This window comes from Megalops cyprinoides, chromosome 1 (genome assembly GCF_013368585.1).
Source record: "Megalops cyprinoides isolate fMegCyp1 chromosome 1, fMegCyp1.pri, whole genome shotgun sequence".
Taxonomy (NCBI): Eukaryota; Metazoa; Chordata; class Actinopteri; order Elopiformes; family Megalopidae; genus Megalops; species Megalops cyprinoides.
The window spans coordinates 2,743,227-2,759,375 of NC_050583.1; the positions used below are offsets into that span (position 1 = coordinate 2,743,227).

Genomic DNA, 16,149 nt, shown 5'->3' on the forward strand with positions numbered 1-16,149 from the left:
GAGACTCGGTGAGCTGATCTTACTCACACATAAATCACTTCTTCCTCCCAGTAAAACTGAGGTTTCCTGTCAGAATTATTAATTTAGCCAGCCTGATGTTCTTGTTTTGAGTCCTAATTTGTCCTTGAAAAACAACATAATCCATATATAATACTGTGTAATATATTGTAAAATAATATAATACAATAATAATATAATAGTCGTGACATTTCAATAAACTGACAATAGAATACACCAGAATACAGAATACATTTTATTTTTTTAAGGTAATTTGAGAACTCAGTTTGTGGTTCCTCTTTTGATCACCATTGCTGCTTGGGAGTTTAGTGTGGTCATTGGTTGAGTGATCGAGCTTTTAGATGGGCTGAAACAAGTCATTAGGTTTGCTGTGCTGCATATACTTAATTATTGCGTCAGCTCATTTCTAACAGCAATTCTATTGGTTCTCTCCGCAGGAAGCATCCTCCTGCAATGGAACATTCCGGAACGCCTATGTTCACCTTTTACATCTATGCCGTTCTGGACCGAAAGTTTAACTACAGTTTTCGATCGGATGCTCTTCTGGTGTTGTTTCCTGATGGCTGGGACACCCTTAATGTAACCTTCTCCAAGTGGGTGCCCATACAGCAGTTAGCATCAGAAAACATCTGTTCTGATCACGTCTTTGATGTGTGAGACAGTGTGATGTGACGAATGATGGTCAGTGTTGGGTTGCTTTGATTAGTATTCATTTGCTTCTCCAATAATAATGCTCCTCAAATAACAAGAAAGCTGAAGGAAAAAAACTGTTTTATATTAGTCCTAATAATATTTTTAATACCTTGCCTTAGCTATTCCTAACGGAGAGTGATTACGAGTGCGCTGCATTAAATAGCATAATTCAGAGATTCATTTTCCTGCCAGAAAGTGTGATCTCTTTGAAGTTTTTCATTATTTAAGACATGGAATAACTGGAATTTCATTCACTGCTTTAAGGAGGCTTAAGGAAATAAAGATGGGGTTTAGTCATTTGAATATTTGATCATGGGAGCTCTTGAATATTCAAATACCAACCTGACCAAAATGAGCACTTTACACTCACGTTGTCACTTTGTCTCTGTAATTTCACTGAGCAACTGAGACATGAGAAGTATATTTTGCTGCCTTCATTCATAATTGTATTTTTTTTTTCATTTTGAAATCTTTGCAGGGGACTGGATAAGCAAGGCTATCTTATAGAAGCACAGTTTTGTGCTGAGATGCACTTAGTCAAAGGACAACGAATACTCTACAAATTTGCCCTTCGGAAAAGAAATGAAGACATTGAGGAAATGGCTAGGAGGAATATATGCATTCCCTACAACTATCCACACAATGGTAAGAGCAAACTAGTGTGGCAGGCAGGAAAATACATGCATTAAATGTGATCTGAATTTTAAACGCGTGTCTGTGTGCATGTGTGTCAAGTGTTTGCTCACAATTTAGCTCATGTTTATCATGACATGTTGTGCAGAGAGCATCCTGCTGGAGTATGTCAGGCCTAACCTCTGATGTACTGTCTTCTTTCCTCACTCCTCCTTCCTCAGAGCTGCACTTGTATGAGGGTCACATCCATCGTGCCCAGCGATCCTGGTCCATCAAAGGGTTTTTCCTGGGATTGATAAAGTCAAAAGAGGAGGCCATCCTGTTGGCTCGACAAGCAGCTAGCGGAGTTCTCTTGGACAGGATCTTTGGGAGACTGGAAAGGTCCTTCGAGGAGAGCGTTGTGCGGCTGCCGGAAGACTTGCGTCAATTTCAGTTTTGTTTCCGCACTGCCTCCGCACGGGAAGTCTACGCAGATGTCACAGCTCTCCAACCTACAGATGTGAGTGACAGTTTAGGGTGTAACTTGTTCCTCTTCTTTTCAACCACTGTAAAAGCCTTTTCACAATACATATTGTTAGCCCAGACTGCACTTCCACTAGCCCTGGGTTAAATGTCCGTTGGAACACGCGACTAATGTTCACATTCTAGAATGACGCGTGACTACTCTTTAACAGCAAGCAGTAACATTAAAATGTCGCCATTAGCAGGGCTTTATGTGAGAGCGGTGTTGAAATCCTATTTTTTAGATTTTTTTGAGTCCCAGCATCCTATTGAAACCTGCCTCTGCTAGCTTTCTGACAGATGGTGGAAAACCTTTCTGTTGCGGTATGTTCCATTCAGTTTGTCTTGAGCGGACTTTTCCCACCACAAACTCAGGAACAATGCCGTTTCTGCCTGCAACCAATTTGATCTGTTTAAGTCTTTTCTGGACATATTATTGTTTAAGTTACCTAGCTTGCTACATACCTTTAACATCTGAATATTGCCGGTTTCGGTTAGTAGTAGTTATAACGTAAACATAAAGCACACACGTGTGATTGGACAACAAAAACGTGATGCTAAGTCCATTGTTCACTTTAGCCCCGTTTCACACTGGCACCTTTTGGCCCCGTGTTTAGTCGATTTTCAGGGGATAACCCCACAAACTCGGGGCTAACCCTGCTCCGGAGCAGGGCCAGCAAGCCCTAGGCTAAAAAGAGAGCCCACTTTGGAATGTGCCAGGATTGTGCCAGTGTGAAAGCTTTCTTAGCCTGGGGCTAACAGCTCCCTTATCCTGGGGCTAAGAAGGTTCTAAGAATGCTTTTAGCCCTGGGCTAAGTGCAGTGTGAAGAGCCTATAAAATATGTGGTGAGCTGCCTGATTAAATTACACAGGCAGCTGATCGTGTTCATGTCACTAAGAGATCGTATGATCGTCGGTATGACAAGGAACTTGCCAGTTTGCTGAAAGTGAGACGATGTGACCGTCTAAGAAACCGGCCTGCGTCAGGAGGACACAGCCCCGAAAAGCCATGGAAATTCTGATGAAACTAATTAGTAACTACATAGTAACACCAATATAGTTGCTAGTATATTTACCAGGAAACTATCTACCTCGTTACTTGTATGAAGTAGTTCGTATGAAGCTAACGAGTGATTGTATGGTACGATTGTCTGTGAATCTTGTGAATTTTTCATAGGTGGATTCTCTGTTTTTCATTCATGTCTTTCAATTTTTCAATTTTTTTTTTCAATGTGTGTTTGAGAGAACAGAGCATGGGACTGTGGGGAGTGTTGCGTGTGAAATATACTTCATGCAAGATAACGCAAAAACCTGCAAACTATGAACATTAAAACTTAAACCGAGGCTTCATTCTCAGCTGTTCTTCATTTCCAGCCTGACCAATCTCTGGTTCCTCTCACCATCCAACAGGTATCTGACTTGATAGTGGAGCGTTTGCTGCAGTTTATGAAGAGGCACTCTGAGGGATCGTTTGAAAAGAGCTCTCCAGGAAGCAGCCCTCTCCTGGTGGTGCTCACAGTCTTCCATGTCTGCAATATTTGTCAATTAAGCCTGGGTTTGAAGGGGTGGGCGGAGCTGTGTTGTCTGGTGACCTCCAATACTGTGCCGGACAGCCAGAACCTAGAGGAAATAAAGAAGATCTACCCTAATTTACAGTTGTAAGTTGCAGAAAGTTTTTTTTGCTCCATGTCAGTTTGATGCTTTTTTCATTTGTTCTGTAGTTCTATTTTTATTACTTTACTTCTTGTACCACAAAGACCAAATCAAATAAAAATGCACCGTTTAGAATCAATAGCTGTGTTTTTTGGTGCAGTAATCCTGTTTTAGAGTAGTAGGTTAGCTGGCACATTTTCAGGGGTAGACGAAATGATGGAAAAACCAACTGATAGAGGACTCCTATTTTGAAGTATTTAAATTGCAATTTAAGAAGTGTGTGTGTGTGTGTGCGCGCGTGCGTATGTGTAAAACACGTTTTTTAAGAAGATGAGTGGTGAGCATTTGGAAATGACTGGCCCTCCGCCCTGTAAGGCAAACCACCTTATGATCATAGAAATGCAATATATAAATGCAGTTCTTTACTGTGGTCATATGAAGGGCTGCGTGAAGGGTTCATGCACTGTCTCCCTCTGCCCCTGTGCTGTGGATCTCAGTCTGTGTGCTCATGCCCCTGCAGCTCTGTGATTGGCCTGATAAACCTCTGTGCTCGCATCTTATTGGCGGAGCTGCCCCTGCTCGTCCCTCTCCTGCACACGCTCCGTGAGTCCGCCACGGGTGTGGGCGGGGCCAGGGCAGGCCCTGCGGAGGAGGAGCAGAGCTGGGCGGGGCTGGAGAGGGTGGAGTACTCCGCCTTCAGGGAGAAGATCCGCGCACTTCCTGAGAAGAGGAGGTTAGTCTCACCCCTGTCACTTCTCCTGCATGGAGGATCACCAAGCTGTCACTACCGCTACGCCTATACTACGCTTAGTTTGGCAGTGTAGTGTTGTGGTAAGGAGTAGGGCTTGTAACCGAAGGGTTGTTGGTTCGATTCCCCACTGGAGTACTGCTGTTCCCGAGGGCGAGGTACTCAATGCACATTTGTCTGTGTGAATGGATGCAACTGTAACCTGTGTAAGTCCCTCTGGATAAGATGTCTGCTAAATGACAATAATGTAATGTATTCATGTCATGTTTAGAGGAAGGATTCCGCTGCACGCTAGGGTATTTTAACTCTTGTTGTTGAAAGTTAATGTAGCACTGATACAGTATGTTCATGATGTCACTACATAGCACGCTAGCATCGTGCAATGCGTTAACACCTGTTAAAATGTGGTCTATCCTTTTCTGTATGCGCTGTTGCTCTTGTGACTTAATTAGTTTGTGTATCTTTGATTTATAAGTCTCTGGATAAGAAGATCTGCCAATATTTACAGAATGTAAATATAAATGCATTCTGTATCACCGCCACTAAGCTATTAAGATAAGATAAGATAAAATAAAAGATAACACTATTGAACCCCGGGAGGGGAAATGTTTAAATATTATTATAGTTAGCACTAATGATAAAAACATAGTGCCGTTCCATAATGATGATTTTTTTTTATTCCAAGGTGTCATACGTTTACTACTATGCACCTGAACTCTGTAATTCCTCAAACAAATGAAAGGAACACTTTTCAGAGCAGTGTAATCAGGCTCACAGTAGAGCTGCTCCCTGTAGAATGGCTTGCCTTTATCTGTGTGCTCTCAGGATGATGCTCGGCCTGATGCAGCAGCACAAACACCTGGCAGAGGGGAGGCCCCTGGTCCAGACCGGCTGGCTCACCCTGGTTGCCACGGAGGACATTCCGGAGTTTTCCGCCCAGTCCGGAGTGGTTCTGGAACACCTGCTCCAGAGCCTTCTGTTCAGGATGAGGGAGTATCAGAAAACTACGGACAACAACCAGAGGGACAAGAATCTCCAGGTGCATTTCAGCCGGCAGTTTTCACACGGGTTGAAAATAATTCCACACCTGCCCTGAGACGTGCGTTTCAGACAGCCCCTTTCTTTCGAACTTGCAGGCTGTCCTGGGTGTCCTTCACCACGCACTGGAGAAGCTTCAGGGAGACAGAGAAAGGTTCGGACGGCCAGTACATGTGAAAACGGGGGATGTGGGAAGTGTCTTTCCTCTCATTTTGAGTTTCACGCCATTCCTGCTGTGTTTACAGGTTAGCAGACACTGCCTGTGTGGACTCCCTCTTGCAGTGCTGTATCAGCATCCACAGGAGTGCTTGTGGGATGGTAAGGCTGGTCCCAGGCTACAAAGCTGCAGTGACGTCCTACCAGCTGGTCCTGAGAGTGGCTGAGATCCAAGACTCCATTCTGGAAAAGGTATTCCTTCAAAAACTTCATCTGGGGGCTAAGGAGCAGGGTATGCCAGGGACATCCTTAGAGTTGCTCTTTTTTCAGCTCAGGGCTCCTGTCAGTTCTTTGAATTCGCCAGCATCAGATCAGAAGTGGTATTATGATCAGCCTTCAAGTTGCTCATCTTTTGTAAATTGTTCCTATTTGATAGGGGCCATGTGCAAAATTTAACACAGATGTTAACACATTTCATGCATTGGACTGTACTCCATTGTTTTAAGATCATTCCCAATTGCAGTACCTGTGCAGGTGAACACAAATACAAGCTATTTACAAAGAAAATCAGTAAAACTCAACAGAACACCTGTACAGAGAGTAAGCTGTTCAAATAGTAATAAAGAGTGTTAATAACTGAGTATGATTGATGAGTGAGTATGAGGTGGTAGCTGAAGTCTGATTTTCAGGTGGACATTAACGTTAACATTCAGTTGGCTTGGAGGTGTGGGAATATGTGGCTATAAGGGAATAATGGAATATTAAAATATGCACTGTATGTCCCCACAAATCAGATTAAACACGGCGTACTGTGTGTCTCTGTGCTAACTGCAAATACAGAGCAAGCCAGCCTGCCAACCCCCGGTTAAGAAGTAAAAGTGAAATCCCTGTTACAGTTTAAGTCAGCAAAATGTGGAGGTGCCATCGCCTGTTCACTGAGGTCATTCTGGTATTGCTGTCATGCCGTTTGCCCTGCGTACCTGAGGTCTCAGGTGTGGGTGCTGTGGTAGGGATGCTGATGGCCTGTCTCTCCCAGGCAGGTGAAGAGAAGGCCCAGGAGAAGGCTCGTCTTTTTCAGAGGCTGACAGACGTACAGAAAGAGCTGTGCTTGTGGAGGGACAAACTTCTCTCCAACCCTCTGCTGACCAGAAGAGGCAGGACCAAAGGCTTCTCCTACCCAAAGGAGCTGGAGGTACGAACAGGTTCTGTGGAAATGAGGCTGTTCCTCTGATCATGGCGTGGAGTTCCACAGGGGAGTACATGCTTCTCCTGTGGGGGGACCAGATGCCCAGCTGGAGAGACGACGGACTCCCGGCTCACTTATTGCCCTGGCTACTCTCTGCTCTTGACAACTGACCTAGGATCAGCCCCCCCCCCCCCGAAACTCCAACCACTATGATTCATATAAAATTTGTACAAACTCTATAAATGTATAAAATTTTGAGACAGGTTCAGGACTCAGTTGCTGTGGTCAGTAAGTTCCTGCTCCTTAGATATTGAGTAACTGGTGTATTTTGAGAGCTCTTCCAACCACATGCTGCAGGTATGTACTTGCTTGACAGGTGCTGTTCATTTACTCTGGATGTTTGCTGAAGCAGGTGAGGTTCAACACCTTGCTCAAGGGGCATAGCATGGATTTGAGCATGCAGCTACCTGGTTACAAGACTAGATCCCTGACCCCCACCCTGAGAGACTACCTGCTTGTTTTTCTCAACGCTTTTTTTGGCAGCTGTGGGACGGCCTTCTGAGGGTGGAGTGTTCCTTGCAGAGTGTCTCAGACCAGTGGAGCACCACCATAGAGAAGGACCTGCGAAAGAGGATATCAGAGGTAAGGTCACCTGAACCAGGGTCAGTTTATACTAACAGGTAGGATCTCTCAGATAAGGTCACCTGACCCAGGGTCAGCTCTTACAGAGAGTCAGGATCTCTCAAACAAGGTCACCTGACCCAGGGTCAGTTTATGTGGAGAGATATCTCTGGTAAGATCATCTGAATCAGGGTCAGTGAGATAGTATCAGGGTTTTTACTGGATCTGCAGTATGCAGGCACACCTCTTACAGACTGTGTAGTATTCTGCAACAAGCCGCTGTAATTAATCTGCAGTGAGTTCATTTGAAATGTCTTTGGAGACCACATTATGAAGACACGTACCCACAGAACGGTATAAACCTGGAGTATTACGTGTCTCTGCTCCAAATGCTGTAGAGCCAGTCAACCTGCCAGCCCCCGTGGAGAGTGAAAAAGCGTTGTTTTGAATTGTGTTACGGATATTTTTTATCGTCTTCCTGCATGTAATATCCGTCTGGGAGACTGGGTCCCAACAACCTGTTACAGCCATCTTTGACTCGATCTCTGTGGTAGTCTCTGGTATAGTGTGTTGACGACCCCTCCCCCTCCCCCCAGGCCAATGCCGAGGATAAGGTGGTGTTGTTCTGTCTGGAGCCGGTTCGAGCAGCGGAGAGAGACGCCCACAGCACCATCCAGCACTGCCTGTGGGACCTGTGTCAGTCTGCCATCGGGACCGTCTGCCAGGTCAGGGGAAGCCTCTCCACCCCACCCCCCTTCTCTGTGGGTCACAGGATGATGTTACAAACACCAGGGATGGGGACACTGTTCTTTCAGATGAGACAAAATAACAAAGTTCTCTCAAGAAAATCCTAACAAAAATAAAGGTCAAATAAGAGTGATATTTTTGTGTATGATGTCAGAGTAAAGGAAAACCCATAAGATTATGTCAGCATATATGCATGTGAGATTTATGTTTTCAGTTGTTCTGGATGGAGGTAAATACCCTGCTGTGTAATGAGAGTGAAGCCTGTGTGAAGGCATATGTGTGTGTGTGTGTGTGTGTGTTTATATTTGTGCATGTGTGAGTGTTAGTGTCTGTGTGGGTCAGTGTGTGTGTAAGTACTGTGTGTGTGTGTGTTAGTGTGTCAGTGTGTGTGTATGTTTGCTTTTCTGTGTGAGCATGTGTGTATGTGTGTGTGTGTGTGTGTGTTTGTGCATGTGTGAGTGTTAGTGTCTGTGTGGGTCAGTGCATGTGTAAGTACTGTGTGTGTGTGTGTGTGTGTGTGTGTGTGTGTTTGCGTTAATGTTCATAATGATCACCGCTCTGTGTTTAGGCCGGGAAGGAGGGGGACCTGCTGGCAGTTCTGTCCCTGTGCCCCGAACCCCTCCCATCACTGGTGCTGTCCCACATCATTGTGGAGTCTGCGGCCCGGTTCCGGGAGGATCCAGTGGGCTCACTTCTGGACCCCCAGTCTGCTCTCCATCGTGTCCTGTCTCAGGGTACGCTAGATAACAAGTGAAGCCATACCCAGCCGTGTCAAACACAGGGAGGGAGTCTGGTTGTCCCAAGCCTTCATCTCATCACCCAGGCACTATTCCCATTCACACAGGTTGATTTTCAGATTTTTTTTAACTTCATTTCAGGAACTGCTTGGATGTTGAGTATATGTTGCAACACAATGATAATGTGTTCTCGCAAGTGTTATTTTTGCCGCGACAGGCTTGTAGTACATCATACATGAGCAGGACTGAAGAAAACTCACCCTGTGACTGTCTTTGAACAAGATGCCTGAAAATGTTATGAATTGATGCACTGCACGTAATGCATTTACAAAACAGGCAGTCTCATTTGACACCAAAATCAGGGGTCCTTTCATTTGACATGGCAGTCTCATTTGACACCAGAATCAGGGGTCCTTTCACTTGAAATGGGTGTTTAACTGGGCAGCTGTTGAGGGTGGTGGATGAATGTGCTTTTCCCCAGCACTGCTATAGTTATTAAAGCGACGGTCTGGTACTTCTTGATGCCTGGATTCCCTGACCCCTCACAAGCATTGAGCTCTGACTGAATCAGCTGCTGTGCTTCTCGCAGGTGACTGGCGGGACCTGCAGGTGGATCGGGAGGCGAGGCAGCTCCTGCAGAGGGGTCACGACACCCTCGGCTCCCTCATCGATGCCTTGTGTCGGGGTGACGTTCTTTTGGGGCGACTTCAGGCCACCCTGAAACATCAAGAGCAGTTCAAAAAGCTGTACCGCCAGTGTAAGTGGTCTGACACATAACGTTACTGCAGCTACATTCGCAAGTGGCAGAAACTACAGTTACTTTTAGGGTTAATTGCTGTCTGCCTTATCTGTGCCAGCAGTGTAGAATAGTGGTATGGAGCAGGGCTTGTAACCGAAAGGTTGCTGGTTCAATTCCCTGCTGGGGCACTGCTGCTGTACTCTGCCTCCCTAAATACCCAGCTGTATAAATGGGTTGCACTGAGAAATTGTAACCCATGTAAACCTTCAATGCTGTAAGAGAAAGTAAATGAAAGGTTGCTAGTTTGATTCCCTACTGTGGCAATGCTGCTGTACCCTTGGGGAAGGTACTTAACCCATGATTGCCTCAGTAAATATCCAGCTGGATAGAACTCTAAACTATGTAAGTGGCTCTGGATAAGAGCATCTGCTAAATGACGCTCAAGTAATGTAATGGCATTATTTAGCTATAGGTGTAGCGTGGGGAGCCATTAGGGCCTGTATCCAGTGGGTTGCTGGTTCTAGTCTCAGTGAGGGGCCCTGTTCTCGCGTGCTTGCATCCGTCGTGAGTTTGGTTTTGTTTTTCACACAGATAAGAAGGACAGCGGGCGGAAGGACGTCCCTGCAGACCCGGAGCGTGTCCTGTCCCAGAGGGCGGAAGAGCTGCAGGCTTTCCACCAGCAGAGGGAGCACTTCCACACCCTGATCAACATGGCGGGGAAGATTGCGGAGTTCGTCACAGGTGAGGTCACCACTCGAAAGTGAGGTCTGCACTCACTCACACTTTCAGACTGGTAAAGGAGCCAGTGTCTGAGATCTCATGTGAACACATACTTACAGTCTTAAGTGAATGCTTAAGAATAAAACTTTATTTATGAGTCGTGTCGGCATGTAAGGTCAGGGTACGTAGGCTGTCTGATGTGAATACTTACTTACAGTCTTAAGCGAATGCTTAAGAATAAAACTTTATTTATGAGTCGTGTCGGCATGTAAGATCAGGGTACGGAGGCTGTCTGAAGTGAATACTTCTTACAGTCTTTAGCGAATGCTTAAGAATAAAACTTTATTTATGAGTCGTGTTGGTATCTGAGATCTTAGGCAGGGCGCATGGGCTGTCTTATGTGAATAATGATGCTGAAGAGTAAAACTTTTTTGTCACTTTTCTGTTCATCGTTCAAAGATCCTTTGTCCATTTGCAATCCATGTGTTTTGAATGATCTCTGCATTTGGGTCCCTCCTGCTCAGCTGTTACACCTCCTTCTGGGATGGGAGTCCACAACCTCAAGACCACGCAACAGATTCGTTGTATTTAATCTTTTGTTTGGTTTCCCACAGTTCCAGAGATCTCGGCTCTTGAGGTGCTGCACAGAGCAGAGGTCCAGTCTGAGAGCTTGAGCAGGCTGGTGGCGGTCCGGTCGCAGGGCTCGGAGGAGGAGGGGGATTGTGGGATAGCTTGGGGGACTGTGCTGTGGTACAGTGCCAGCCTGGAGGCGCTGAGCATGGCGAGGGAGATGCATGCAGTGAGGGAGAGCTCCCTCCTGCTCAGCATGTGGGTGGCGGCTGCCAAAGAGGCCGCTGCCCCCTACCGTGGCCCCGCCCACGACCCCGCCCTCCTGTCAATGAGCCTCGCCAATGTCCAGCGCCGCCTCTGGACGCCGCAGGTGACCCGGTACCGCCAGCTGGGCCAGAGGATCGCCGCGGCGTACGTCACCTTCGCCGAGCTGGACGACGCTCTCCGGGGGTCAGGGGACCGGGGGGAGGGTGCGGAGATCCGCCAGGAGCTGGAGCTGATGGACGGGGCGCTGGGGGGGTTCCCAGGCTTGGAACCCGGCTGGACTGAGCTCCGCTTCGGACAGATCCAGAAGTATCGGCGGCTCCACCTGGCGGCGAAGTCCGCTGGTGTGGTGCTGCAGGTTGCTGAGAGATTGGAGCTAACGGGGGACTTCAGCCAAATCCACTGCCTCACCCAACTGGTAGGAAGCCCTCCTCACCCCTCACTCACTGCCCAATCACCGCTGCCAATGCAGGCAAGCCCTGCAAGCAACCCTATATGCACCTATAGGCAGTAGGCAATTTGAGGGGGGATGAGGGGGGGATGCTATCCCTCTTGTTAGCAAAATGACCAAAATGCATTCCCCCTTGTTAACCTGCCATCCCACTTCTCCATCCCCTAGTCAGTAGCGGAGAGAGTGCATCTGCCACCCCCCCTGTTAAAAATTAACAAATCATATACTGTCTATAGAGAAACATTACATTACATTCATGTCATTCAGCAGGTGCTCTTATCCAGAGCACCTTACATTTTTTTCTGGTATATAATTTTTGGTCAAGTGCCTGGCCCAAGGGTGCAGCAGCAGTGCCCCAGCAGGGGATGGAACCAGCAACCTTTTCAGTATGAGCCAAAAGGTCAACTCGATGTTCTAAAGATTTAAAACATTTTCACCTTGGTTCAGTTTAGTTGTTCTTGATGAATACACAAAAAGGGGTTATTATATAGCTGTGAACAGACACTATGACTACAAATTAAGGGTGGTAAAAGGGCTATCTATCTATCTTTACAAATGTGCATAAAACTGAGAGAGTTGTTAGCCTGGCCTGACATTTTTGCTCATTCAGCTTGAATGCGTAAGCTTCTGTTCTCTTGTGCTGGAAGTTGCTCTGGATAAGAGTGTCTGCAAATGAGTGTAATGTAATGATGAATATGCCAGAAGGGGTCTTTATAACTGTGAGCAGTTATATGGCTTGCTGTCGGAGAGGGCACATAGCTCACAATTTATCATTACATTCACAAACGTACATCAAACCTTCATTCAGTGTGTCGTACGGTTAGCCAAGCCTGTGAAATCTTGCGCAGGGTGGAGACTCCTTCAGACAGAGACTGCTCGGGTCTCTCAGCGACGACCTCGTCCAGGCCGGAGAGCAACTCTCTGAGGTGAGGAAGCAGGAGGCCGCCTGTTTGGAGGAGTTTCTCAGGAGCCAGAAGCTGGTCAGCTGGATCAAGGGTAACCTGCAGAGTAAGTGACACGTCACCCGAGACACGGACAGTGATGGCGGGGCCAGGCTCTACGGGGGCGGGGCCAGGCTCTGTGAGGGCGGGGCCAGGCTATGCGAGGGTGGGGCCATGCTCTGCGAGGGCGGGGCCAGGCTATGCGAGGGTGGGGCCAGGCTCTGTGAGGGCGGGGCCATGCTATGCGAGGGTGGGGCTAGGCTCTGTGAGGGCAGGGCCAGGCTATATGGGGGCGGGGGCAGGCTCTGCGGGGGTGGGGCCAGGCTCTACGAGGGCGGAGCCAGGCTCTGTGAGGGCGGAGCCAGGCTCTGTGAGGGTAGAGCGGGATGTTTACTTCATTCAGTGGAAGGGTTGCTTGTTGAAATGCAGCCCTGTATGTTGAATGGTGTGTTTTTTTGGACGGTGTGTTTCTGTAGCTACTTTTCAAGTTTTTGTGATTCGATGTCTCCCAAAGTAGATGCATCTGCTCATAAACCCATACTGGACAGGGTGCTACACTGCAAATGCATTAAATTAATACATTTAAATAAATTAAAATAAATGAAGATAAATTAATTAATAAATAAGCGTGTCAATACTGCTTCTACAGTAACTGCACAACTGTTACAACCGCCAAAGTACCAGGAGTGGGGCCACAGTGTGAGTGTAACAGCAGTAGTAGTAAGGAGCAGGGCCTGTAACCAAAAGGTTGCTGGTTCGATTCCCAACTGGGGCACTGCTGCTGTACCTTTGGGCAAGAGACCCCACCCCCAATTGCCTCAGTAAATATCCAGCTGTATAAATGGAAGGGACCCCACCCCCAACTGCCTCAGTAAATATCCAGCTGTATAAATGGAAGGGACCCCACCCCCAATTGCCTCAGTAAATATCCAGCTGTATAAATGGAAGGGACCCCACCCCCAACTGCCTCAGTAAATATCCAGCTGTATAAATGGAAGGGACCCCACCCCCAACTGCCTCAGTAAATATCCAGCTGTATAAATGGAAGGGACCCCACCCCCAATTGCCTCAGTAAATATCCAGCTGTATAAATGGAAGGGACCCCACCCCCAATTGCCTCAGTAAATATCCAGCTGTATAAATGGAAGGGACCCCACCCCCAATTGCCTCAGTAAATATCCAGCTGTATAAATGGAAGGGACCCCACCCCCAATTGCCTCAGTAAATATCCAGCTGTATAAATGGAAGGGACCCCACCCCCAGTTGCCAGCTGTATAAACGGATAACGTGTAAAACGCTGGCACATATTGCAAGTAACACTGGAGAAGAGAGTCTGCTAAATGCGATGCTAATGTGCTAATGCTAATGTGATGTAACTGTGACACTGTTAACGCTACTACTGCTATCAGTGCTAACAGTCAGGGATGTGACCCGCCGCAGGTATGAGTGACCTGAAGGTGTTTGTGGACCTGGCCTCGATCTCGGCCGGGGAGAACGCCTCTGAGATCGACAGGGTGGCCTGTTTCCATGACGCCGTGATGGGGTACGGTCCCCTGCTGTACTCCCTGCCCACCGACTCGGGGTTCGAGGATTTCATGAGCTGCGCCAGGCAGGTGCTCGAGGCTCTGAGTAGAGACGAGAAGCTTCCGGAAAAACTGGTGATTTGCGACTTGATTTTATCTATTTATTTATTTGACATATATTCTATAGTTGGGTTGAGGGTTGTAATGTCTCATGGCAGGGGCTGTTGTAATCTGAAGCTGTGGGATGATTTTTGTGGCTTTTCATATACACTTTAACATTTATGATTTTGGATTTTAGGAGTTTTTATTCTGCTGTGTGTGACATGAGACTGAATTTTTTTATTATTTATTATTTGTTTATTATTTTTATTTTTTTATTATGGTTTCATTCCTATAGAGGATTTATTAATTCAGTATGAGCATATCATATCATATCTGAGCTCTGACATAAGAAATTTAGAAATTACATGTTATTACATGTAAATTACATGTTATGGTTTCTGGTACAGAAGGAATGACACAAAGAGGGCAGGACCATTCTGGAATGTTGACTGAGTGAAAGCGCCTGATTGCGAGTGTGTGTTAATCGGTGGGGGTGGGGCTGTTTCTGCAGAGAGACTCCACACGCTTGCTCGATTGGCTGAAGGGACTAAGGGAGACCCACGGCTCGGTGGAGCAGTCCTCCCTCGCCCTGGCCACCGCCATCAACGCCCAAGGGGTGTACCATGTGGGCGGGGCTGAACCCGGACCCGGGAAGGTGAGAGGGCGAGGTCCTTCATGCACAATCTGTCGTGCAGGGTGGATTACACACAGTAACATTCAAGAACGCACCAATACCACAAGTGAGGGAAAATATGCAACAAATGCAACAATAATTACAAGCAGCTCATACAATTTTGATAAACAATAAATAAAATGAAATTTGAAGCAATAAAATAAATACAATCAGTGCAACCAGTGCTGTTGCATCTATTTTTCAATATCATTTTTCAGTCTGTCTATATGCGTAATGCAATGATAAAATACATAAGTCATCCTGCTTTATTCAACTTTATGTAGAGGTCAGATGCAGTACAGGTTACAGGTTGAGGCGTGTGACCTGTGTCATGTGACCCGTGTCATTTGACCTGTGCCTTTGTTTGCAGCGGTGTCTGCAGAGCCTCCTGCTGGTAAGGGTGAGGAAGGACGGCCTCGACCGCGACTACAGCCTGGAGGACCTGCTGGAGCTGCAGAACAAGCTCATGCTGATGTCATCCAAAGGGGATCATGGGAAAGAGCAGGTGAACAGGTTCAGCCAGGTGAGCCGCCCTCCGCCACCCACACCTGTGTGTGTAACGGCAGGAGCAAACTGACCTCACCGGGAGGTAAACTCACCTCACCATGAAAGCTGAGGCAGTTTTACTCCTCAGTGTTGGTGTACTGCTGTGATAGCATAGCTAGGGTGGCAGTATAACATAGTGGTAAGGAGCAGGGCTCGTAACCGAAAGGTTGCAGGTTCAATTCCCCGCTGGGGCACTGCTGCTGCACCCTTGGGCAAGGTACTCACCTTGTAGATCTAAGATTGTTGGCTTGTACTTGTAGCTCTATCTCTTACCTTATATTTGTAGCACGTTTTTGCCTAGGTAGTATAGCGGTACTTTATTGTCCCAGTGACTGTATTCGATATATGTCACCTTAGATCAGATTAGCTCTGTCTCGCTACACTGATCTTGTGCTCAGCTTCAGCACTATCTGCTTTGTATGACCTGTTCACATCTTGCCCTTGTGCCTGTGCCTATTTGCCCACTATATGCACTTTTGTAAGTCGCTTTGGATAAAAGCGTCTGCTAAATGAATAAATGTAAATGTAAATGTACCCAGAATTGCCTCAGTAAATATCCAGCTGTACAAATGAAGAAAATAGTAACCTGTAACACAGTGTTTCTCAGTCCTACTCCTGGAGGCCCACTGTCCTGCATATCTTCTGTCTATCCTTGCTGCTTGATTAAATCAGGTGTGCTCAGCTAATCAAAATTGCCACTGATGAGTTCAGTCAGGTAGGTAAAGCAAGCATAGATAGAAGATATGCAGGACAGTGGGCCTGTCCTGTGGGACAGTGGGATTGAGAGACACTGCTGTGACATGTAAATTGCTCTGCATAAGAGCATCTGTTAAATAATCTGCTTAATTACATAGTAATTTGATGTAATAGCTGTGTAATAGCTGTGTAA

General features: G+C 46.7%; 1 protein-coding gene across 1 annotated transcript in view; it reads left to right on the forward strand.

The window, feature by feature from the left end:
* Positions 1 to 1,310: 1,310 nt before the first annotated feature.
* The window catches only part of LOC118782377 (E3 ubiquitin-protein ligase rnf213-beta-like), a 52,014-nt gene continuing 37,175 nt past the window's right edge, over positions 1,311 to 16,149 (forward strand). Inside the window, exons 1-18 of the mRNA XM_036535707.1 lie at positions 1,311 to 1,356; positions 1,566 to 1,843; positions 3,256 to 3,503; positions 4,019 to 4,231; positions 5,072 to 5,285; positions 5,383 to 5,438; positions 5,530 to 5,692; positions 6,477 to 6,632; positions 7,170 to 7,268; positions 7,844 to 7,972; positions 8,563 to 8,728; positions 9,321 to 9,488; positions 10,062 to 10,211; positions 10,805 to 11,442; positions 12,324 to 12,483; positions 13,857 to 14,074; positions 14,553 to 14,696; positions 15,085 to 15,237. Coding sequence (XP_036391600.1) covers positions 1,311 to 1,356; positions 1,566 to 1,843; positions 3,256 to 3,503; positions 4,019 to 4,231; positions 5,072 to 5,285; positions 5,383 to 5,438; positions 5,530 to 5,692; positions 6,477 to 6,632; positions 7,170 to 7,268; positions 7,844 to 7,972; positions 8,563 to 8,728; positions 9,321 to 9,488; positions 10,062 to 10,211; positions 10,805 to 11,442; positions 12,324 to 12,483; positions 13,857 to 14,074; positions 14,553 to 14,696; positions 15,085 to 15,237 — 3,399 coding nt within the window. The remainder of the gene's footprint in view (positions 1,357 to 1,565; positions 1,844 to 3,255; positions 3,504 to 4,018; positions 4,232 to 5,071; positions 5,286 to 5,382; positions 5,439 to 5,529; positions 5,693 to 6,476; positions 6,633 to 7,169; positions 7,269 to 7,843; positions 7,973 to 8,562; positions 8,729 to 9,320; positions 9,489 to 10,061; positions 10,212 to 10,804; positions 11,443 to 12,323; positions 12,484 to 13,856; positions 14,075 to 14,552; positions 14,697 to 15,084; positions 15,238 to 16,149) is intronic.